The 22456-nt window shown below is 47.5% G+C and overlaps 1 protein-coding gene across 6 annotated transcripts; it reads left to right on the top strand.

Annotated features, from left to right (window-relative positions):
• The first annotated feature begins 1534 nt into the window (after positions 1-1534).
• Positions 1535-21332, top strand: Dennd2d (DENN domain containing 2D). Of its 6 annotated transcripts, none has more exons than XM_023701762.1 (13): positions 2371-2420; positions 6381-6511; positions 7110-7285; positions 8078-8190; positions 8809-8878; positions 9558-9635; positions 10837-10977; positions 12144-12292; positions 14216-14393; positions 18414-18455; positions 18985-19066; positions 19566-19805; positions 20222-21332. In XM_023701762.1, the coding sequence occupies exons 2-13, from the start codon at positions 6424-6426 to the stop codon at positions 20320-20322; spliced, it is 1458 nt and encodes a 485-aa protein (XP_023557530.1). In that variant the 5' UTR covers positions 2371-2420; positions 6381-6423; the 3' UTR covers positions 20323-21332. The 6 variants fall into 6 exon arrangements, with proteins under 6 accessions (XP_023557532.1, XP_004641794.1, XP_023557530.1 ...); XM_023701761.1 differs by having other exon boundaries at positions 2387-2420; positions 6199-6511; XM_023701763.1 differs by lacking the exon at positions 2371-2420 and adding an exon at positions 2544-2586.
• Positions 21333-22456: the final 1124 nt, after the last annotated feature.

The following is a 22456-nucleotide window of genomic DNA, read 5'->3' on the forward strand; positions in this document are numbered from 1 at the left end:
TCCACCTCCACCTGTAGAGCTCCCTTTTCCTATTTAAAGCTAAATCTCTGCATGAGCCTCTGAATGCGTCCTCCTCCTTTGTCTCCAGACATAATCTTTCCACCTAACCCATCTCTTGAAGCTAAATCTTCTATCACAGAACAGTTAATTTGTCCCTGTTATTATCTAATGTTCTGCCAAGTACATTATATTTGTTAACTCTACGTCCTCACAGGCCAACGACTACTCATTTCATTCTCCACCAACTTCTACCTCCAGTTCCCTATTATTGCTCATGTCATCATAACATTCTAATGTTACTTTTTAAAGGGAAATTTCATACACATATAGGCAAGTGTTTGTGTGTATAGTGCGAAAAGTGAGTGCGCCGTGAATGTACCCATGTATCCACCATCGGTAAAGAAATGGACACGACAAGCACCCTGAGGCTCTGCACCATTCTCCTGACCATTATTTCCTTCTTACTGCTAACTGTCACACCACCCTGACTTCTCATACCTTATAATAGTTTTAAACAGTCTATAAATGGAAGTTTATTTCATGAGGTCTTTGTGTCTGGCTTCTTTTGCTCAACATTATGTTTATGCAATGCTATTCTGTGTTGCAATAGTTTATTCTTTTTTTTTTGGAGACAAGTTCTCACTATGAAGAGCAGCTCAGGCTCGTCTTCAACTCACTATGTAGCCCAGGCTGGCCTGGAATCTTGGAGATCCTCTTGCTTCAGCCTCCTGAATGTCACAATTACAGGTGTGTGCCACCATTTCAATCTCATTCACTTTTATTAGTTTAAATAAGGGTCCCATTCTCCATGAATATCCTTGTTCTTGTCTTGATGTACATATGCACCCTTCTTCATTTTTTTTTTAATACTTGGAAATGAACATAGGACCTTTGCACTGAGCTACATTCCCAACCCTTTTCTTGTTTTTATTTTGAGATGTGATCTTGCTAGTCATTAGATGGCTAATCTCAAACTTGTGATCCTCCTGATACAGCCTCCAGAGTTTTGGGATTACAGATGGGTACTGCCATCCCCGGCTCATCTACCTTCTGTTGTTAAAAGATGATAGTTTGTTAAGCAGCACCATTAAATAGACTAGGAAAATAAGAGTTAACCAACTGGACAAGTTTATCTCCAGCAACTCCTGGGCTTACATGGAGGATCATAAGACATGTGTGCAGTCAGGCGAAACCACTTGGGGAAGAGCTGTGTCTTGGAGCACAGGAATCCAGAGAACAGGGAACAGAAATGGACTGTGTAATTAAGTGCAAAATTGCCTACACCCCAAGTAAAGGCAACTTTTAGAATCCTGTGGGTTAGGAGTAGACGGTTTAATACCAGGGCTGGCTTCCCAACGCGTGTTCATCTTCATCTGTGACTAGGGAGTCATCTAGAGGCCAAGCTTGGCAACAGGGAAGAGGGCACCAAGACTGGGGTCATTTCCCTGGAGCTCAGGCACATCTCTGTCAGGCTGTCCCCTTACCTCTCCCTCCCACTGCTGACACTGAAGCTGAGCGCCAAGTGCACAGTGAGACCTCAGACTGGCTTCCAGCCCTCACAGATAGGGATGGCCAGGGACTGGGAAGCCAGGGCAGCTCCTGATGGAAACAGGTGCGCTCTCAAAACGTCCAGGTGGGCAAAGGAAGCTTGATGTCCACACACAGGTGAAAATCAGCGAAGGTGAGAGGAGAGAGGAAGGACTGGCAGGCTGCTCCGGGATTTAGAATTGGAAGGGGTGTGGAGACAGTTGCCATTAACAGTAAGTCCCTGGATTTGTAGCGCTGAATAACTTACAAAAAGCTGTTTCCTGACTTCAGCCTCTTTCTGGGAAGCAGAGGAGGGGTTGCCCTTGTTTTGCTGATTTATGGAAAAACAAGTTTGAATGGAAGGCAGCGCTAAAATCCTAATCTATGTCTCCAGTCCCTCCTCAGCAATCCCAAGGTGAGAAAATAAATAGGTTAGGAGCCTTGGAAGTGAGCTGAGGCCACCGCTGCAGTCTCGGGGCGAGAGGTGAAGGGGCGCGAAAGGTGAGGGCTTTGGGAGGCGGGGGCACCTTCAGACACTACCAGAGCATTTGGGGTCTGGAGTAGGGGTTCGCTGCGTTGGGGCTCAGGGACGATGGCAGAGAAGTGACCTGCCTGTCTCTCGGACGCCGTCGAGCGCCCTCTGTCACCCCAAGCCGCGGTGCCCGGGACACGGACCGCCCAGGTGCGCCAGGGTTGGGCCATAGCCCGGAAGGTGCACCGTCCCGCCCCAGGCCGGTCCCCGCTGCCTTCCCCCCGCATGAAAGTGAAAGTGTCGCCCCGCGGAGGTCAAGGATTGGGGGCGGGGCCGGAGCGGGCGCAGGGCACTGGAGGGGCCATGGATGGGCTCGGTCGCCGCCTTCGAGCCAGCCTGAAACTGAAGCGCGGCCGAGGGGGTCAGTGCTGGGCAGGGCGCACGGGGGGCAAGGGCGCGCAGGGGCGAGGGGATGCGGGGACAGCGCGGGAGGTGGGAGCTGGGCTAGAGGTTGACAAGGGCTGGTGACTAGGGCAGGTTGGCACAGGCGTCCGGATCCGGGAACCGCTGGGCCGGGTGGGGGGCAGGTGAGCCGGGAGAGCGCAGGTAGAATGAAAGGCATCAGGTGGGGACCGGGGTAGAGGTCAGCGGAGGGCCCAGGCCTGCAGAGGCCAGGGGGAGGCGTCCACCCGCCCGGAGGAAACCGTTTAGGGGCTACAGGGCCACGTGTTCTTCCATCCAGGAAGCCTGTGGTGCAACCGCAGCGCTCCGAAAGCGCCCCTGCAGCTGTGCCCTCGCGGAGGCGTCCGCCCTGCCGCAGTCGCTGCCTCGGCCGGCTGTGGCCTTTGCCCAGTTTCTGGGAGAGGACGTCCCTCCGACTCGCAGTTGCCACCAGCCTCAAAAGCTGGTCTCCCTGACAACCTGGGTGCCGGGTGCCCTGCAGAGGCTGGCGGTGGCTGCGTCTGAGCTGCTCAGAGACAGCCTAGCTGCTTCTGCAGAATGTGATCCGGCCAACTTTTCCTGCTCCTCAGCCCCTTCAGTAAAATGAATCATCCCATAATCCCCTTGCCCAGCAAGTGGGGATTAAATAGGAGGCAGATGTTAGTTTCTTTCTTTCTTTTTTTTTTTTTTTTTTTTTTTTTTTTTTTTTTTTTTGCCGAACCAGGGATTGAACTCAGGCCCTTGTGCTTGCCAGGCAAGCACTTATTCTACTGAGCTATCTCCCTGGCCCCGTTAGTTTCTACCTGTGCTCTTCGCAGGAGTCTTGGGTGGGCTTTGGGAGAAGGCACTAAGGATTTCATTCATTTATCCATTCATTTATAGGGGTGTTGGTGCTAGTAGCGAGTGGATCCTATAGCTGAGTGGCTCCTACTCTTTTGACACTTTACCTAGAGGCGGGGCTTCTGAAGAGCAGAGGACTGGAAAATGAGCAGAGATCATTCCAGGCAGCCCAGTCCTTCAGGGCTGGCGGTTCTAGAACCCCGTGAATCCTTCTTCTACTCTAAGTCCTGGAGTTGGGGAAAGCCCAGGAGTTAGGCCAGGGCTCCCTCTCTGAACTGCACCAACTTCTAAGTACTCTGCCCTTGCTCTGTTCCCATTCCTTCTGTCACCCCTGTTTCTTCTTCAGCTCTGCTGTCTTCTCCAGAACCTGGCTATTCCATCTAAGAGAGCTCAGACACTGACTCCCTCTGGTCCGACTTCGCTTCCCCTGGCCTCTCAGACCCCTACAAATCTGTTGAATGAATAGGGTCTGCTTACTGCAGCCTAGGTGAGACATTTCACTTGTCCCACCATCCGTCCCCTCAGTGTAGGGCAGGTGATTGTTTGGAGGACTGCCCTAATGCTTGAAGAGCTGGGAGGTGGGCAGTCTGTCTGACCTATGATGAAGTGTAGTGCTTGTCAGGCCAGGAGAATGTTCTGCCTTCATCTTCCACTCTATCCTTCACCTTTCTGGGGATTTTCCCTTTCTTGTTTTGCTTTGCTTTTCTGGCCCAAGGGCAGTTGTGTGTTAGAAGTGTGCATGTGTGCGAGTGTGTGTGTGTGCACAAGAATAATCATTCTGGTCAGGTGGAGTGTTGTGGTTCTGGGTTGAGAGAATCTTAACTGAGAGAGGAAGGCACAGCTGGCTTTTCATAGTAGGTTCCAGGAAGTCTCCTCACCTATATTTGAATCTAGCCAGTTCTGAGGCTCTGCCAGGAGCTTGTGGGAGGGGTTTCTTGATGGAGGAACAAGTGTAACCAGCCTCCTGACTTCCTTAGAAAGGGTGGTTCCCTCACCAACTCAAACTCGGGTAATAATTCCTTTCCAGGACTGTGGGGAAGGCATGAGATGTTATATGAAGCAAGAGTTTGATGGATGTTAGTTTTCTCTTATGAATTTTCTTCAGTTGAGAACCCCTTTTGTAAGAGGTGGGGGAGATAGTAGTATCCTACTGGATTTCCCAGCCTTAGTCCTGAAGTCTAGTGACATTTTCTATCTATTGAGGATTTCTGAGCTTTCTTGCATCTCCTAATATATCAGAAGGAAATAGGCAGAAAATGCTGCCCAAAAGATTTAGGAAAGGGCATGATTTTCTGAGGTTCTGTGACCATCAGTGAGAAGATTCTGTGGGATGCACCCAGAAGGCAGAAGGCTGGCCATAAAGCTTTCATGAACCTACCCTTAAAAGATCCTGTGTATTGTACTGTATTGTATTTATTTATTTATTTTCATTTTATGTTTTTGGTACATGATCTCACTACACAGCTCCAACTTGTAGTGATCTTCCTGTTTTCAGCCTCCCCAGCTCTGGGGTACAGGTGTGCACCACCACGCCAGGACTCAGTCACCAGCTCGGTGCACCCTGGGGGCTGGGCCAGGGTCAGTGCAGCATGCAGGACCAGGGAAAGAATCATGGTCTTTACACTTGCCAAAGCAGGTGCTTAGTCCACTAAGTTATCTGGCCAGCCCCCTCTTTATTTTAGATAGCCTCTGAGTTACTCCATGCCTCAGTTGCCCTGTCTGTATCCAGAAGGTGCTTGTTCCTCAGACAGGAAGTGAGGATTTTGTACAGTAGGTCTGTGCAGGTTCCCAGGCCCGCTGATAGCTCTGAGTGTTCTGGTTCACACCTCTTACCTGGTTTGTAACGTGCTTGTTTTCTGTGATTTTGGCTTGCCCTCTCAAGAGTCATAGCCAACCCCTTGAACCCTGCTGCAAAAGCTGGCTAAAGCTCTTTGGAGCCAGGCAGTTGCCCTTCCCGCCCTGGCATCTCACTGCCTTGCAGAGGCTATGCTTTGCAGGAATGACAGACACTGGCATCAAATTCCTTTGCCACCTGCCTCCTCTTTGAGGCAAGTTTGCGGCAAAAATCCTTTCTCTTGTCCTATGCATTCCTTTATTGAAGGATTTCTGTGAGAATCAGGGGTAATTCATTGCTTTTTTTGTTCTGTTCCTCAGTCTTCAGACACAGCAGTGGCCAGCAGCTCAGTTCATTGACCTGACCAGGGAAAATAGCTGAGTAGGATTGGGAGTGGGGTAGAGATCACCCAGATGCTTTCCATTGGCCCTGAGTGACCTCAGGCTGCTGATGCAACCAATGTCCTACTGTGGGCTGGGGACCAGGGAATATGCTGGAAGATGCTGGAGTCCCAGTGAGAGAGTTTCTTGTCTTAATGCAGGACATTCTGCAGGGAGCAGAAGAGTCTCATCAGGGTAATTCTGGAAATAACAACAGCAGCCCTCAGTGGAGAGAGGTTTTGTTCTTTACTTTACATCAGGCAGGAGGAGGCTTTGGATCCATACTGACTTCTAGTATTCTTTGTCTTGCTGGAAGAATTAATCCATTTACATCATTATTTGGCTGTCTCTTATCTCAATCAGGGTATGGCAGGCAGTATTTGGCCCTGTGCTCTTAGATAAGAGTCTGAAGTCTTAGAAATTCTGAAATATGGCAGGTGGCCTTGCAGGGGTTTTCAGCTGCTTTGGACAAAGCTGAGAAGTAAAAGGCTAGCAGTCAAAGTTGTGGTGATGTCAGATCAGTGCCCTGAGACTCATGGGGTTCCAGCGCCCCTAATCTAATCCCGTTGGGCATTTTTAACAATGCCAAGCTGGTAAATAAATGCACTACACAGCCCAAAGGCCAGAATTCAGAGCTCTTATCCCAGCACAAATGGGCCCTGGTGGTGTTTGCTCATAACCTTTTCTCTCACCACACCCCGTAGCTCTTGGGAGGAGCTAAGAGCCAGCGGCAGTGCCAGGATGCTGCCTATGCTCGCACCCATGTTCAGCTGCCTCTCGGGTCCCGTCACAGCCTTCTTGCTCAACCACAGCGTGCTCAGGATGGAAAGGGCTCTCTCCTCTTTGGAAGACAGCGTGGAGACCAAAGCTGTGGTCTCTTTCTCAGGCTTTCTGTAGCCAGCCTGTGCTGGGGCAAAGGAAAGTACTTCATGGCCCAAAGGCACAGGAAGATGGAACGACAAGGGGTAGGCCGGGTGCTCAGGATCCTCCGGAACCAGCTGCCTCGACTCCGAGCAGGTCAGGACAGGACTGCCCACTTCCTTTTCATTAGGGTGAACCTCTTAAACCAGTCTGTTTCTTTCTTAAAGTGCTCCTTCCTCTTTTTCCTTTGGGTGCCTATCGCCACAGCCACATGGCCCCCCATGTGACCAGGGCAGGAGATTTCCCCTGCTGGCCTAAGAGCTGGGGTTGCCCTGTTGGAGGATGGAGTGCTCATGGTTCTATGCCCCTTGGGCTTGTTCTGGTCATTTAGAAAGAGTCTACTCTGAGGCATACTGCTCCAGGATGGCCCTGGGCACACCTTATAGGTAAGCCGAGACTTGTCGCGCCCTGGGGCACAGGGCCTCCACAAAACTCTGGTATATTTCCTCAGCTGCCACAAGAGTGGTTTTTTCCTCCTTTCAGCTCTTTTCTCCCTGGTTTTGAGGTTCCCAGGTGGGTGTGGAAACTGCCCACTTGGCTCCAGTCCTGTTGGGTGACTGCTGGCGCTGGTCAGGCCCTCGGTATCTCAGTGCCGGCAAGGTGGCTTCAGGGTGTGGAAGCTACTCAGATTCTCTCAGATTTACAGAATGGGTGGATGAAGTACTCAAGAGGGAACTCGGTGTTTTTGTTTTAGGACCTCACCAGGACAATCCAGGGGAAGGTGCCAAGGAACTAGAGAGGACCCAGGAGCACGCTCTTCCCAGCTTTGCTGGGGGGCAGCACTTCTTTGAATACCTTGTAGTGGTTTCTCTCAAAAAGAAGCGTTCGGGGGATGACTATGAGCCCACCATCACCTACCAGTTCCCCAAGGTAAGGCGTGAGAAAGGCTGGGGAATGGGGCATGGAGGATCGGGGTGTTTGCAGGGCAACAGTGGGACTAATGTCATTTCCTTTTCAGCCCAGCCTGAGCTTATTGCTATCACCCGCAGAATCTAGGTCTGACTGCTCTGTGCCTGACTTGCGGAGGTTCCTAGCAGGGAAACTAGGCTAGAGCTCGTGCCCCTCCTGGGGCCTGAGAGTTCTTCCCAATTTTATGTCTCCTTAAAGACATTTACCTTCTGCCAGACCTCCTCGAGGGAATCCCCTCCGTGGGCAGTGTGGGCAGGAGAGGGTGGAGTAGGCACCATCTGGGGGCAGGCCCAGGACTTGGTCACAGCCAGGAAGCAGGCTCTTTTTTGTGACTCTGCACTGAAGGGGAGGGTGAGAATAGAGCATCCTTCTTGTTCATCTCTTTTGTAGCAGGTGCAGCTACAAAAGAACCAGCTGTTTCTCTTTTCTGATGTGGTCATTTTCTGACATTGCTCTCCTAAGGGGGTTGGGCAAGTCAGCGCATTTCTATCCGCAGGGTGTCTCTGACCTCCTTCCTGAGTGGCCCCCAAATTCATGGAGCCCAGGAAGAGCTATCTTACCTTTGGGCTCATCCCTGCCAGACCCAGAATGTAGACTATACAGATTGTAGTGAAAGGTGCCCTTCAGTCCCTACGCCAGTGGAAAAGCTTATCCTCAGCTGCCTGTAAAGCCTCTAAGGAAGCCTCACTAGCGCTCTGGCTCTGCCCTCCTCCCACCCCACAGTCCACGTATGTCTTTTTCTTTTCTTTGTAGAGGGAGAATCTTCTTCGGGGCCAGCAGGAGGAGGAGGAGCGGCTGCTCAGTGCCATCCCCTTGTTCTGCTTCCCAGACGGGAATGAGTGGGCACCTCTCACCGAGTATCCCAGGTAACCACCAGCCCCTGCAGAGGCAGAATGGTGGTGAAAGGACGCGGGACACGTGTGAGCTCTTGCTTTCTGTGCCGCCACAACCTGGTGTGCATGCCGATCCCATGCTAGGGATGGACTGCAGTTGATGCCTTTCTGAAGATGGTGCAGCAAGGTCCTTAAAGATTTTAGTTGCGGTTTGACTTTGTTCAAAGATGAACGAGATTCTCTCATTTGTCCTAGGAACAAAGATCATTGTTTTCCATTCTGCTACTGGCAGGAGCTGGGCTCACCAGAATGAAGAGCCTTAGAGCGCGAGCTCTGGATGTTCACTGCTTGTTTAAATTTTGGCTTCTTCACTTAGAAGTCGAACTTGGATAAGAAACAGCTTTTCACAGCCTCATTTCCTTCCTCTTTAAAGGGGAGACAATAATTGACCCTACCTCAGAGGTGTTTTGAGAATCAAATGAGGTGACACACTTGGGGTATGACACTAACGAGCACTCAATAAATTACTGGGGTTATGACTGCCACCCCTGATCAGTGGCCCCTTTTGGTCTTCCACACCTGACACAGACTGTCTTCCTTTATTAGAATTAGCAAGCAAATGCCAACTAAGCCTTGTCTGTTCTTTTTTAGGGAGACTTTCTCTTTTGTCCTGACCAACGTGGATGGGAGCAGGAAGATTGGATACTGCAGGCGCCTGTTGGTCTGTGCTGCTCAGAACTGCCCCCCTTCTCTAAAGACACTCAGTTCAACAGCTGGGCTATTTAAGCCCAGCTCCAAAGCCTAAACTTCCCGGAAATGTGGTTGTAGGCAGCACAGCCCATTGCCTACTACCATGTCCACATCCCCTTTTATTTCTTGCAAGAATTAAGACAACGGTCTCTCCTAGCCCACCCAGGAAACCTCTTTAACCAGGTTCTGAGCTGTGTGCTCCTGGCTGGAATAGCTCTATCCTCGTGAGCATCTCTACCTGGCCCCTCTCCCAGTCTTCTCTGTCTAGGCCCACTTGGGGCCTGGAGCTTGGAGCCTCTCAGAACAAAGTCTGGGATTCTGACAGTTCAGTTTAAGTGCTGGGTGTCAGGATTCTCCATGGCATTTTCACAGTGATTTCTTCATCTCTGAGACACAAATGTGTCTGAGACACATCCTCAGAACCTGTGGGCCCTGAAGGCAGCAGTGGTTCTCTACTTTTCTGAAGGCAACCTTCTTTTGATCTTAGTCACCATTTTGACCCTGTTAATGCAGAGCCAGGCTTTCTCCCCTGGGCCACCATCCCCCACTGACTCCCCACCCCCAGTGCTCAGTCTTACACCCCATTAGGTCCGTGTAAGAGAAGCCCCTGGGGGAGGGCACAGCACTGAAGAAATATTTTATCTTCTCAGCCTGCTGGCCCTGGCCCTCGCCTTCCAAAAGTGTACTGCATCATCAGCTGCATCGGCTGCTTTGGCTTGTTCTCCAAGGTAGGGGCGGGACAGGATTCCTTGGGGCCTGTTAGGCTTGTTCAGCTTCTGGGATCTGCCTGGGTGTCTGCCCTGCCTGTGCAATGTGAGCCCCGAGTGGATGGCCTAGCTGGCATCAAGACATTTGGGGAAACTGAAGTGGGGGGTTTGGGGCTGACTTAACTTTAAGGAACTTTAGAGGACTGCCTCTAAACCACTTTCCCCACTCTAGGTAAATAAGAAAGCAGTAGAGGTGGTACACATCTGTGATCCTAGCACTTGGGAAGCTGAGTTTGAGGCCACCCTGGGCTATATAGTAAGTTCAAGGCCAGCCTAACTACATAGTGAGAACTTGACTCAAAAGAAAGAAAGAAAGAAAGAAAGAAAGAAAGAAAGAAAAGAAAAGAAAAAGAAGAGCAACAGCAAAAAGCAGTTGAAGCAGAACAAAAGAGGACCTTCAAGAATGTCTTGTCCTGAACTCGTAATTTCCTCAACTATCCAATGGAATTAATATTCTCTTACTGTTCTTTCTCCTGTACTGGTATATGGCTCAAATGAAGTGATACAGAAGTCTTTTTACATAAAACAAATATAAAAGTAATCATCATAAATTAGGGACCCTGACACTTGCTGTGACCTCTCTGAGCAGAGAAAGGAAGTTGAGGTCCTCAGCTTCCACTCATGCTGTTTCAGGGACCAACTAGAGTGTCAGGACACCTGAGCCAAGATCTGAAAGGGCTTCTTGGTGGCAATCAAGGGCTTTGTTTTGTTCTGCTCCAGCAAGACCCTGGGAGGAGGAAAAAAGAACTTTGTCAGCCTTGGCTTGATTGGAACTGTCATTTGTGCAATGTTGAGGGTTGGAGGCAGCCCCTGCCTCTGGGGAGTGGTTAGTGATAACTGGAGGAGAGGGTGACACCTACAAGGTTAGACTACTAGCATCATAGTCCTGAGAGCACCATCGTGGGTGATGAATTTATGCCAGATGACTTTGTGGGGTCAGTTGTTTTAGAAGAAGAGACAAACACGGATTGGTAAAGACAGAAAAAAAAAAAAAAAGGCTGAGAAATAGCACATCTTGTTCAGGAGGCAGCAGATTTAGTATGAGGCCAGTCTCTTCAAGGGAGGGTGAAAAAACATTCTGGTGGCTGGGCCTAGAGTTACATGAAAAGAAGCTGGACCGTACAACAGCCTTACAGGTGTCTCCTGCAATCCTTTCCTGCAGATCCTGGATGAAGTGGAGAAGAGGCATCAGATTTCCATGGCTGTCATCTACCCGTTCATGCAGGGCCTCCGAGAGGCAGCTTTCCCTGCTCCTGGAAAGACTGTCACCCTCAAGAGCTTCATCCCTGACTCAGGCACAGAGGTGGGTTAGCACATGGGTAAGGAATCCCTGGCTGGAGAGGGTAGGCTTCTGTGGCACCTCTCACCCCTCTTCTTCCATTCACCAGGTTAAAGTATAGAGAAACTGAGCCAGGAGGGGACTGGGACTTGGTTAGAATTATTGGCAGAGCTGAAAAATCAAACCTAAATTTCCTGAGCCTTCTAACCTGATGTCCACAAGCACCCAGTTACTGTTCAAGCCACCAAGACTTTTATTTGTGATCAATATACCATGTAAGTTGAGGTTTTTGGTGCGAGAAGGACTTTGTCCCCCCTAGCCCCCAAACTGCCACTTGCCCCTACACCTGTCCCTTATTCTGTGTACCTATCCTATATCTCTACCTCACGGCCTCCATCTGTCTAGTTCTTATCACCCATCCCCACCCTCGAGTTCCTGCCCATGCTCCCTGGGGATGCCATTAGTCCAAGGCTTACACAGACTGAGGCAGCAAGTAGAACTTTGGTCCTGAGCCCTGGAACTCTGGAGAGTCTGTGTGCCGTCCTGAACCTTGGCCTCCGCACAGAAAAATAAGGGAGAGGCTAGGATTTTTTTCATCTACTCAGAAAATAAGTACAGAATGACTGGTGATTACCAAGCTTTCCTGTTTCCTGGGGACATGGTGGTGAGCAAAATGAACATGGTTCCTGACATCATGGAACTATGGGTCTGATAGGAACGACAGGTATTAAATAAGTGAACACACCAATGAGTATATAATTAAAGATTATGTTATTATGATAAAATGAAGAGCCAGAGTGCTCATGAGAAAAAGATAAGCAGTGTCAGATGGCAAAGAATAGGCCTTTGAGGCCTTAAAAGGGGTAAGGATGAAGGGAGGGGAGCACCGCAGGAGAAGCCAACCCACAAAGGGTTGCATGGCAAAGTGCCCTCTGCTCCAGGAGTAGAGGCCGCCATGGTGAAACAGGTAGAGAGGGGAACGTGCTCCAAGCAGGCTCTCATGTTATGCTGGAAATGACACTATGCTGTCCTCATGAGCTGAATGCCATTGGTGGCTTTTAAAATGGGAAACAGGAAGGATTAGTTTTCTGCTGTGGAGAGAATGGAATAGGGCAGGTAGAGACCCAGCATTCTGGTTCCTGCATGATTTTGCAGGTGTGATAACATCTCTCTCTCTGATTTTCCTACAGTTCATTTCTCTGACACGGCCCCTGGACTCCCACCTCGAACATGTGGATTTTAGTTCTCTGTTGCACTGTCTCAGCTTTGAACAGATTATTCAGATCTTTGCCTCTGCAGTACTGGAAAGAAAAATCATCTTCCTGGCAGAAGGTCTCAGGTGGGCCCGGACACTGAATGGCCGGCTGGCCTTCATCCTGCATGGAAGGGAACAGGGTGGAGTTTCTCAAAGGAAGTCAATCTTCGGGACCTGTGTGCCTACCCTGGGGCTTCTAGTTTCTGGATTTGTAACCTAGAGCTGTTGCAACCCTTCTGCCCCATCTCCAAACTTGACTGCTGTCAAGGCCTGAAAAACTTTCCAGATTTAGTTCTGAGAAGGACACAAAGAGTTCCTGGGGCAGCTTAGACAGAACCAATTAGGGTGGAAGCAGGTATGACTTTACCTTTGTAAGGCCAGGGAGGGAAAGAGGGCGGAGAACAAGACAGGAAGGTATGTAATGATATAGAGAACATCTATCTATTTGTTTATTTATTCAGCAAACATTTATTTTGTGTCAGTTGTTTGCCAGATGCTGAGCATGGGGAAGATACCAGGGAGAGTTGGTCTTTGGCCTTAAGGGGATGCGGAATTATGTAATAGCTGTTAGCATGAAACTCAGCAGACTGAGTTTTAAGTCCTGTTCTTCCAGTATACTTTAGGTCAGTTTCTTTTCCTAAAGTCCTGACTCTTATTAACTGTACAATGGAAGTCACTGTACCTAACTGGTAGGGTTGTAAAGGAAGTAATAGGCGCATACTGAGCACCTAGCACCCTGCTGCGTGTGTTCCTGACCGCACATGGCTGTTCTTAGTAAGTTCACTGTTAAGTATATCCCTGTCAGTAGTCCAAACAGGTCACTGCCATGATTTACCTCCTGCTTCTGAGAACTTGGGCAGGGGTTGGAGTCTCTGTTGAAGACTGTAAGAAAACCAGTGAAAATCAAACACAGCGTATTACAGGAAATACCTGTAAGTTAGTCTTTGTGGGCAGGGGCATCGTCTTTTGCCTTGAAAATGGCTCTTCTGCTCCAACTCTGTGTGAAAATGAATTTCTGTTGTTCATGGGTGGCACTGTGGCCCTGTCTTTCAGATTAGTATTTATAAAGTGGAGGCATTTACCTTTTAGGAGCAAACTTTCTCCAGGGAAATGTCATGACTGCCTTTTCCTTCCCACACTGAGCTTTCAGATCTGAGTCTCTCAGTGGGAGGGGACTTCCATACAGCTCTTCCGCTAGAAGCTTAGCCGCTCACTCTTTCTAACTCAGGAAGTATTAGCTTGATAACAAGAATTGAAACAAGGTTTCCGCATCAGTGTTTTTATTGGCCTTGGCTTTGGGGCAATTTGGCCGAGAAATGAAGAGCTGTGAAGCCAGTGTATGTGTGTGACAGGAAGGACAGGAAAGGCTGCGTCGTGCCTCGGGTGCTAATGACAAGGACTGCTTCCTTGCAAAGGCTAGAGAAGCCACCTCTGTGGGACTTTCCAGTGAGGAATTGTCAGGCAGAGGTTCCTGGAACCTAGGAATTTCCCAAACTCACTCAGGCACCAACCTGGTAGCTTTCAGTAAACTCAGTGGCCATGGAAAGCCATGGCAGTTAGAGCTGAGGATGATGGGAAAGAGATATAAAAAAAGCTCTGCCTTTCTTCTGGGGCCCCATGGCCTCCTAACTGTCTCCTCCATAAGAGCAGAATCAGTGTAATTTTCCTCTGGTACCTGCATCCTTACCACAGTGCTGAGCACATGGAAGAGGCGGGGTCACTTCTGTGAACAAAGATACCTCTTTCGAGCCACTTTAATTCTGCTAAGAAGTTGAGAAGACTAACCAAGGAAAAAAGATCAAATCGAGGCCCTATTCATTCTGGGTAGTGAACCCATGCCCTCCTCTTGCTAATGACAAGAGCTACGAGCTCTGTGACCAGTGTGGCTGCCAGATTTTTTAAATCTATACCAGCACAGGCAGCGCTTACAGGAGGCGCTGAGCCCAGAGTGAATGTGTAAGGTGGAGTAATGGGCGCCTTCTGACTTGTTCTTGTTCTCCACTCCAGCACCCTGTCTCAGTGCATCCACGCTGCCGCCGCACTGCTGTATCCCTTCAGCTGGGCACACACCTATATTCCTGTTGTCCCTGAGAGGCTCCTTGACACTGTCTGCTGCCCCACCCCCTTCATGGTTGGCGTACAAATGCGCTTTCGGCAGGAAGTTATGGACAGCCCAATGGAAGAGGTATGCTGCTGCATGAACAGGGCATTATTTACATCCAGGCAGGCCTGGATTTGGATCCAAGCTCTGCTACCAACAATTAGATAATTTAAGACAAGTTACTTAATCTCTTTAAGCCTGAACTCCCTGATGGGTTAAATGGGGACAATAATGTTCAGTTCCTAGCCGCTCTCAGGGAAACCACCTGTACAGAGCTTCCCCTGGTGCATGGCACACAGTTCATGCTTAATAAAGGCTGGCTCTCTTCTACTGAATGATTTTTCTTTGGTCTTAGGGAGTGGTGCATAACTTATCTGGGAGTCATGAGACTGTCCCGCACCAGCTAGCTTTGACAAGCAGCCTCTGAGATGTCCCATCTCTCAGCTGAACAGATGATCCCAGCTGGTTTGCATAACATAAAACCCACTGGAATTCCCTCAAGTTTTTGGGAAGTAAGCCCTCCTATGAGGACTACTAAAATCATCAAGTTTTTAAAAAATGCAGATTGTTTTTTCTTTTTTTGTAACAGGGCCCATCTCTCTGAGTAGCCCAGATCTTAGCTGGTAAACGAGGATTTAGGTTCAAATCCCCTTTGATGTTGTTAGTTTATTTCTTGGTCATGCCCCTGACACAGCAGAGGGCTCTGCTGTGAAAATGGGCATGTACTGCATCAATCTGTCCCTGACGTTTGAAAAATAACATGTTAGGAGGAACTTTAAGGATGTTCCCACACCTGAAGGAGAGCTACCTGGAAATGTTTGCACTAGCTAACCATGGATTCACTTGCTCTAGGCAGAAAGGACCTATCTGGGGAAGTGGAGTCTGGAGTCTGGAAATACGCCTCTAAAGAGGCCTGGAGCCAGCCCTAAGGAGTGGCGCTCCCCATGTTATGTTAAGAGATAGCTGAGCTCAAAAGCACCAAAGAGCTGTAGAGGAGCCCACCCAGGCAATCCAGCACAGACGAGAACAAGGTTGTTTAGGAAAAGGCACTGCTGGGCAGGACAGAAGCAGGCTGGTTCCCTTCTTTGCGCCTCTGCCTCTCTCACCCTTGCTTCGAGCCGCTGAGTACACATGCCCTTTGAGCTGCCCTTAGCCTTGTGACTAACTGGGACAGAGTATTTGCCCCATGTTTAGCAATAAAATTTCAAATGTCCCAACCCCAAAAGTTATGAAAGTTCCTGACCCTGTAGTTTCAGCTCCTCAGAAGCTGGGGCCCTCCCCTGATGGTCAGGCTTGAAGACAACTGGAATGCCAGGAGGAGTCTGGCTCCTATGATCCAGGCTTATTTTATTACTCAGCAGCTGCTTTGAGAAACAGGCAGGGAGTGAGGAGGAAGAAGGCCATGTGGTCAAAGAGGGAGTGGGAGACTCTCTGACTCTACATGGGGGCATGGGATGGGATTATTCCATGGAGAGTAATATGCTCAGATACTTCAGACTGCAGGAAACAGCTTCAAAAAGAATTCTTCATAACACTTTTTCCTCCCAGCTCCCCCAAAGAAAAGCTGTCCCTGCTTGAAGGCATCTGAGCTTGTGTATGCAAGTGGGTTCACGCCTGAACTGGTTCAACTTTTCTCCCCCGATGGATAATTACAGTGCACGCAATTTTTTTTTTTTTTTGGCGTATTTTCAGTCTCTTTTTTCATGCTTGTATTTGGAAAGAAGCATGTAAAGATCCTTTACTCTTGTCAAGAACAAGGCCACAAACTGAAGAGGATCCCTCCATAAGTCCCCAAATATATGGCACATGATTAGGGTAACAGTGGCACTGGTGACCGACCATAAGTCACTTGCCTAAAGTGGGCAGCTAGACCCAGTCCTAGCCCAGGCCTGGTGAGTGTGTGGGACAGCCTCCGGCTACCCTGCGCCGGCGGGACCTACTGGTCCCAGCCCAGGTGCAGAGTGGGTGAGACCCTCTTCCACCCCCTTCGGATGCCCCCCCACCTCTGCAGCACCTCCCCCACCCCGCCTGCCGAGTAAGAATTTCTGCCGCGTTCCGCAAACCCCCAGACCCAGTCCTAGTCCAGGCCCGGTGAGTGTGTGGGAGAGCTGCCTCTCCCCCTACTCCACCTTGTCCCCTCCAGACTCAGCTCAGGCCTGGCATACAGGCCTGGGGTGAAACCCTTCAGCTGCAATCCCTGCAGAAAGTATATGGGACAGAACCACCCAGCTAGTCCAGGAGCAGAACATCTTGCCAGAGGGGCACAACAGGTTCACCCCCAAGGACAGCAACAGGAAGGAACTGAGCACAGCAGCCAGACCCAAGCCAGGCCCAGCTGGATAAATCCAAACTTTGCAGATCTACACCTGAACTTCAGTAGGTGCTAAGGCTATAACTGCAACAAAGATCTACAACAAAGGTCAGAAGACAGAGCTACACAAAACGACAATGGGAAGGAGCAAAATGCAATCTCAGAACCCAAGCCCACCCATAACAAGTGCAGAGGACAGTAACACAGAACAAATTGGGAATCACACAGCTGAAAGCAAAGAATCAACGGCTTCGAAATAAAGAAACAGCTGCAGAAAGGTATAGAGGAATTCAGATTGGAAATAAAAAAAGAAATCCCTGAATTAATAACATCTGCAGTAAAGAATCAAATGCAGAAACATATGGAGGAAACCCAAATGCCCACCCAGAACAAATGAAGAGGACACTAGCTTGGCTCAAATGTATGAATTAATAGTGTTGATAGTAAATAAGCAACAGCAGAAAGTCATAGAGGATCTCAGACTGGAATTCTTTTCTACTAGCTCAGCTCAAATGTACGAATTAATAGCGTCAATAGTAAATAAGCAACAGCAGAAAGTTATAGAGGAACTCAGAGCGGAATTCAAAAGAAAACTGAAATAAAAAAAGAATTCTCAACTCATAGCATCTGAAGTAAAGAATCAACTACAGAAACAGGGAGGAAACCCAATCTGAAAAAAACACTGCAGTAAAAGAATTTATAACTGCTTCTCAAGAAGACATTGATAAAAAAATAGAGATTAGAAAAATGATGGATTCCTTGAATGAGCAATATAGGAAAGAAATAGAACGTATGAAGCAGAGTCAAAGAGCTATAGAGGAAATTAAAATCTAAAGTGGGCAGCTGAGTATTGCCCTTTAAAATGTGGAGCAGAGTTAGAACTCCTGACCTTTTTGAAATTCCAAGTCAAAGTTTAAGGTAAAATATCCTAACTCAAATAGTAGGAATTAATGCAGTCTTTTAAAAAATATTCTGAGGACCAGGGAAAGACCTGGTTGGAATCAGCTGGCAGCATGCCTGATTTTGTCATTTCTGGCCTGTATTGCAGACCCCATAGGCTGTGATGGACCCAAGTGCCAGCCTGTGCTTGTTTCACCTGTAGCTTATTGGCACAGTGTCTTTTCACCTAGTTTTCCTTCCCTCTTCCGATTGACCCTGGGCTTCTTTCCTCCCCTTGTTGAGTTTCCTGTTGAAGGACTAAGGCTTCAAAAGAATTTTTATTAGAACCCTAGGCAGTTGTACATAAAGTTGTTGTAACCATGAAAAGATCAAAACATGTCTACCTGTCCTGGAGCTGACCAGCGAAGAGGGAGTGGAAGAGGAGCTGTAGAGAGAGAAATGCAATCCCAGGGACAGTGCAAGCTAGGCTTAGCAATTATTCTCTTTGTTAGCAGTGTATCAACTTCTTTGGTCCTTTTTTCATCTGCAAAAGAGATAATACCTGACTCACAGAATTGTTAACATTAAATGAGACAAAATATGCAAAGTGCTCATCATGGGTGCCATGTTCAAAATGCTCCATATATGGAAGTAATTTCTCTGATCAATGTTTCACTAAAGAAGTGACTGGCTATTTCTCTCTATCCTACTTTCTTTCTACCTTGGCTCTTTCTTCTCCCTTTTCTAGACACACACTCTTGCCCCAAGAAGGAAACTGAGATTTTCATGACAGGAAACAAGAATTGAAGTTGATTTTGTTGTGCTGTAGGCCCAGTTATAACCACAGGCAGAAATGGGGTGGTAAGTCCTCCTTAGAGCTATGAAGCAATGAAGTCATTTTCTGTTTACTTCAGGTCCTGTTGGTGAATCTTTGTGAAGGAACATTTTTATTGTCTGTAAGTATCTGGTTTTAGAGCCCTTATAGATCCACTCTCAATTCAAACCCTCTAGCCTCATCATGCTTTACTTATTTCAACAAACATTTTGAGAATTGCTAAGAACCCCTTTCTTGTATTTGTCTTTTTGACTTTTGAGATAGGGTCTTGCTATGTAGTTCAGGCTGACCTTGAACTCACTGTCACCCCAGCTGGCCTTGAATTCACAGCAATCCTCCTGGCTCAGCCTCCCGAGTGCTGGGATTGCAGCCATGCATCACTGTGGCTGGCAAGAACTCCCTTTTCTTGAGGTCTTGAAGACCCAGACGATGTCACTATAAGGCAATTGATACCTTTCAAACACAGGAACAGGGAGTCCTTTGATGATCTAGAGCCAAATTGAAGATGAAATATTTTCTGTTGTTTCTCTACGTGGGCGACTACTGGGGTGTGGAGTCGGGTATGGAGCTTGTGCCCTCATATTCTTCTGCCAATCCCCTCCCTCGCCACCTCTTCTCTCTACCTCTGAGCTCACACTGTCCTCTCCTAGGTTGGTGATGAAAAAGACATTCTACCACCAAAGCTACAAGATGACATCTTAAACTCTCTCGGTCGGGGGATTGAGTTAAAGAGTAAGTTCTTGCTCTTTTTTTTCTTAATATAAGAAATAAACAATGGTTTTTATATTGCATATTACCTTCATAGTAGTTGCTCAGATTACCAGATACAGGCTTGCAAAATTGAGCAAACAATAAACCACTAACTGTTCCTTTGAATTAACCCATGGAAATTAAATACAATTATTCTAGCTCATTCTTATGTGAGTTCGCCTAGAGAACTTCAGGGCATAATTCCTAACCATTTCCTTCCAGAATTAAAATGGACTTAGCAGTTCTGGGGCTGCCCCAGAGACCCAGATCCTAGAACAAGTCTGAATATGGGTTTTATTTTTCCTGAGCAATGGCAAAGAACTCATAGCCAGGGTCATGAACAAGTCAGTGATTATGGACCCTATGCCAACTGCTCTCCTTGGGAACTTTGGGCCTGTAATGAGAACTATATATGGAGATGACTTTGGGCAGTTTTATCCTTCTGCTACCCTTTGAGATGACCTTTATCTGTCCCTTGCAGCTCCAGAAGAAATCAATGAGCATGTTTCAGGTCCTTTTGTGCAGTTCTTTGTCAAGACGGTGGGCCACTATGCTTCCTATATCAAGCGGGAGTCAAACGGGCAAGGTTACTTCCAAGAACGCTCCTTCTATAAAGCTCTGGCCTCCAAGACCAACCGCCGATTTGTGAAGAAGTTTGTGAAGACACAACTCTTCTCCCTTTTCATCCAGGAAGCTGAGAAGAGCAAGAATCCACCTGCAGGTACAGTTCAGAAAACTCAGGTCTCACTCCAGGGTGGGTCACCTCTACAGGGGCAGGCAGTCTTTCCCCGAGATCCACAAAACAGCCGTAAATTTTTTTAATGAGACTGAAAGTCCCCTGAAAATTAAGACAGTGCCTCACAGACTGATAGTTTATAAAAGCTGGTCTGTTGATTAGTTGGAAGGACATCTTTTTTCTTTCATTTTAGGGCCAATCTCTGTGAATTATCATTTGTAAACTCCTTTTTGGGCCAAACAGTTCTGTATCTCTAGAGGCCTATGACAGTCTGAGCACAACAGCAGCAATGGATGTATGGGGGAGGTGAGGGACACAAAGCATATTTCCCACCCTTATTTCTGAGTTCATTATTGCTTGCCTGGTCACATTAGATGCCTCTAACACATTTGAACCCACAGGTTATTTCCAAAAGAAAATACTTGAATATGAGGAACAGAAGAAACAGAAGAAAACAAGGGAAAAGACTGATACAAGAACTGTGGTGAACAGGAGAGACTAGACCTATAGGTCAGTTGTGGACTTTGGTCCCTGCCAGTGTGGTAGGACTGGCAACTCTCAGCTTCTAGAATTCACTGCTTCCGAGTCCTGAGTCCCAGTGACTGGGTCTTGCTTCAAACCGGTATACGAGTTTGGGATCCTTGGTATCAACCTCCCTAGGACTTTTGAGGGCTTTGTCCCCAAACTCAAAGAACTGGACTCCAAACTACGTGTTTTTCAGAAGAGGCAGAGCAGGAAACAGCACTGGTGTTGTAGGTGCTTGGTTGGAATGCACTGTAAGCTATCATCTCCTGGAAGCCATTATTAGAAGATCCTGCACAGAGAAAGGCCCCAAAGTGTGGTTCCTTCAAACAAACAAACACATGGAGGTCTGAGGACATGTGAGGATGAGAGTTAAGATGAAAATCGTGTTCTGTGGGGCAATACATGAGAGAATAAACTGGACTAGAAGTGGGCTGTGGTTGGAGTCACAGAACCATATGGGGCAGAAGCTTTATTTTTTGAGGTGGCAATGGGGATTAAATCTAGGGCCTCTGTATTGAGCTTCATTTTCAGTCTTTTTTTTTTTCTTTTCTGAGAGTCTCACCTAAATCACAAAGTTGTGACCCTACTGCTTCAGCCTCTCAGACAGCTGAGATTATCCATGTACGCTACTATGCCAGGGTAGCAACTCCACTTCTGACAGGAAGGTCAAAAAATCCTGGTAAAGGCAGCAGCAGCACCAGACACAAGGCAGCAGTCTGGTTCTCAAGAGGTCCTTCTAGGCTGCCAGCTGCCAGAGAATCTCAGACAACAGAGGCTAGCATGGATACTGCCTGGCTTTTGTAAATAGGCTGACTGCCTACCACTCCGTCTGGACCAGTACTTTACCGTCTGTCTTACACATCCTACCTCCACCTGCTTGTTATTTTGAGAAACGTTTTTTTTTTAAGCTAAAGGTGGAGGGATCCCTGACTTGACACATATTTTTCTGCAGCCCCCCCAACCCCCCCGAATAATCACTATAAGCATCCAAAGCTGAGCTCCTCCTCCCTTTATGCTTCCACTAGCAGCTTCTGTTTAAACATTGCAGGACACAGGGAACATTTTTAGGTGGATCTCTTTCAAAAATGTTACCTTTAAAAATGTGTTCAAGTGTGGATCTCAGGTTTGACTCTTACAAAGAGAATATTTTGGAGAGCAGAATAGGGGAGAGAGGTAGCGAACTAAAGCCAATGTGGCTGATTCTGAGATACGGCACATGTTCCACTGTCCACACCACCGTAACTATGCTGCTATGCTCGACAGCCTCAAAGAATCATTACACCCTTTTGCATTAATTTGTGACTAGTTTCCAAACCTAGTTGTACCTCAAAACGTTTTAGAACAGAACGAGAATGCTGAGCAGCTTATGAAAATACTGGTGACAGGATCTGGAAATTGGTAGTTTTTAAAAGCTTCGTTGGCTGAACTTGATAGTTGGGAAGGTAAATACACAAGAATCAGGGCTGAGGTTTTCTATAAATGTATCCTAGATCTGATGCTGATAGTAGCACTGAAGGAAGCATACATGAGTATCTGGTGCTTTTCCAGTTTCCCTTTATTCTTAAGAAGATTCTAAAACATACATTTCAATTAGCCTTGACAGGATGGTTTTCAGCTTTGTCTGGTAAAGAAGAAAACACTGGAACCGAATTCAGAAGATCTGGATTTTAGTCTCCAATATGAAAAATATCAATACTGGGTGACACTGATACACCATCTAACTCCTCCCACCTTGAATTTCTATTGTAGGTAATGAACACCTGCTAAGTGTAGTATGATAATCAAGTAAAACAACAGATACAACTACATCCAGTAAGATTTATCCTTCCATCTTTCTCACGCTTTGTCCTAGCTTTCAAAACTTGAGTTGCCCTAGAATTTTTCTACCCTGAAAGTTGGAGAGGTTGCTAGCAAGAAAAGGTAATGAGAGATTTCTTTTCTATGTGAAGACTGGCAAAAAAAGAGAAAATTTTTAACACTCTTTGCCAATTCAGATGTACACCGAATTGTTGGAACCATTACAAGTGCAAGAAATTATGGTCCCTGCTGCTAGACAAGGCAGTGCAATTACTATTTATTTGTGATTGTGGAAGAAGATATTAATAAAAGTC

Source organism: Octodon degus, unplaced genomic scaffold, assembly GCF_000260255.1.
Source record: "Octodon degus isolate 3935 unplaced genomic scaffold, OctDeg1.0 scaffold00140, whole genome shotgun sequence".
NCBI lineage: Eukaryota > Metazoa > Chordata > Mammalia > Rodentia > Octodontidae > Octodon > Octodon degus.

Excerpts from the sequence above, each read along its gene's own strand:
- Dennd2d (XM_004641737.2), top strand. The coding sequence starts at position 2,285 with ATGAAAGTGAAAGTGTCGCCCCGCGGAGGTCAAGGATTGGGGGCGGGG. Across the intron at positions 14,394-18,413 it reads TGGACAGCCCAATGGAAGAG|GTCCTGTTGGTGAATCTTTG; the intron begins GTATGCTGCTGC and ends TGTTTACTTCAG. Across the intron at positions 19,806-20,221 it reads GAGCAAGAATCCACCTGCAG|GTTATTTCCAAAAGAAAATA; the intron begins GTACAGTTCAGA and ends TTGAACCCACAG.